This window comes from Aplysia californica, unplaced genomic scaffold (genome assembly GCF_000002075.1).
Source record: "Aplysia californica isolate F4 #8 unplaced genomic scaffold, AplCal3.0 scaffold00088, whole genome shotgun sequence".
NCBI classification, from domain to species: Eukaryota; Metazoa; Mollusca; class Gastropoda; order Aplysiida; family Aplysiidae; genus Aplysia; species Aplysia californica.
Genome location: NW_004797358.1, coordinates 922,675 through 923,949, shown reverse-complemented (window position 1 = coordinate 923,949; position 1,275 = coordinate 922,675). Strand labels below are relative to the sequence as shown.

At 36.9% G+C, this 1,275-nt stretch overlaps 1 protein-coding gene across 1 annotated transcript in view; it reads left to right on the top strand.

Moving 5' to 3' along the window:
- Positions 1-298: 298 nt before the first annotated feature.
- Positions 299-1,275, top strand: part of LOC101847093 — a 45,043-nt gene continuing 44,066 nt past the window's right edge. The window contains exon 1 of the mRNA XM_005094709.3: positions 299-620. Coding sequence (XP_005094766.1) covers positions 557-620 — 64 coding nt within the window. The 5' untranslated portion in view covers positions 299-556. The remainder of the gene's footprint in view (positions 621-1,275) is intronic.

Below are 1,275 nucleotides of genomic sequence, written 5' to 3'. Positions count from 1 at the left end.
CCACACACATATATATACACAAACACACACTCACAAACAACAAAACAACAGAAAAGTGATTGAAAATCAGTCTCCACTACAACTTCGAAAGTATTGCGTCAAGCTTTGATATTTCAAACGGCCTGTTCTTACATTCTAACTAACCGTACCCGTTTTTTCAAAATTTCATAATAGAGTAAACAATGTATATCTCTGTATCGATTTTTGGTTACTTTATCCGGGCCCAGGCCAGAACAAATATGGCAATTTTGTCCCTTGGCCTGAGTCAGCTCAGATTACAGCCATCAGTCACGGGCACGCTTGCGTGAGTGGGTGAGCGAGCATCTGTGCCCGCGAGAATATCCTCTCCAACTTGGCAACATATTGAGGACTTGTTGAACAGGGCGCGTCGCTTTTCGTTATCTCATATTGCGGACGCTTACTCATTTTTAGCGGTTTGTTGTCTTCTTCTGAAAGCAAAGAAAAGTGTGTTTTGAGGTATCGTTAATTTCTAAACACTTATTTTTCGTTACTTTTGTGAATTTCGAATCGGAAAAAAACATTTACGGGTTCAGATATGTCGGGGTTGTGGAAATATTTCATCCTGGGCGCTCTTGTGCTGACGGTTGCGATGGGCCAAGGTAAGCTGATTGTTTTCATTACTTTCCCCTAACTTTACAACTCTCATGAAACTGAAGATGAATTTCGTTTAATTGTTTTATTGTTTAAGTTTTGTCTATCAAAGGAAATAATAATTCATTCCCCCCTTCCTAACCCAATCCAGTGATAAGAAATCTACAGTGGTTAACCCACGAAAAAAGTTATAGGCCTATGTACAACTATACTATTCTGTTATGGAGATGTTTGTTTGACAACAACAACAACAACAACAACAGCAACATCATCATCATCATCATCATCAACAACAACAACAACAACAACAACAACAACAACACAACAACAATAACATCAACAAAAAACGTATTAAAAGTTTTATAAATAAGTCTGTCATTTACAATTTGTGCTGTTTCATGAAAGTTTCTTCCTTAAAATGTGTATGCTTTAAGTGATATGGGCCAAAGGACTACATCACTGAATAAAATACCCACCTGCCTGCCCCTAGCTTTGCAAACAGCTCTATTTTTCGTTTTCTCTTGCATAAATCTAAATCTATTCAAATATTATTAAGTTAGAAACATTTAGTCGGAAGGATGTCCAAGTAAATTCTCTTATCCCTTTTTTGTATGAACGCGCATGCAATTTGTTTGAGTGTGAGCGTGTATATATATATATATA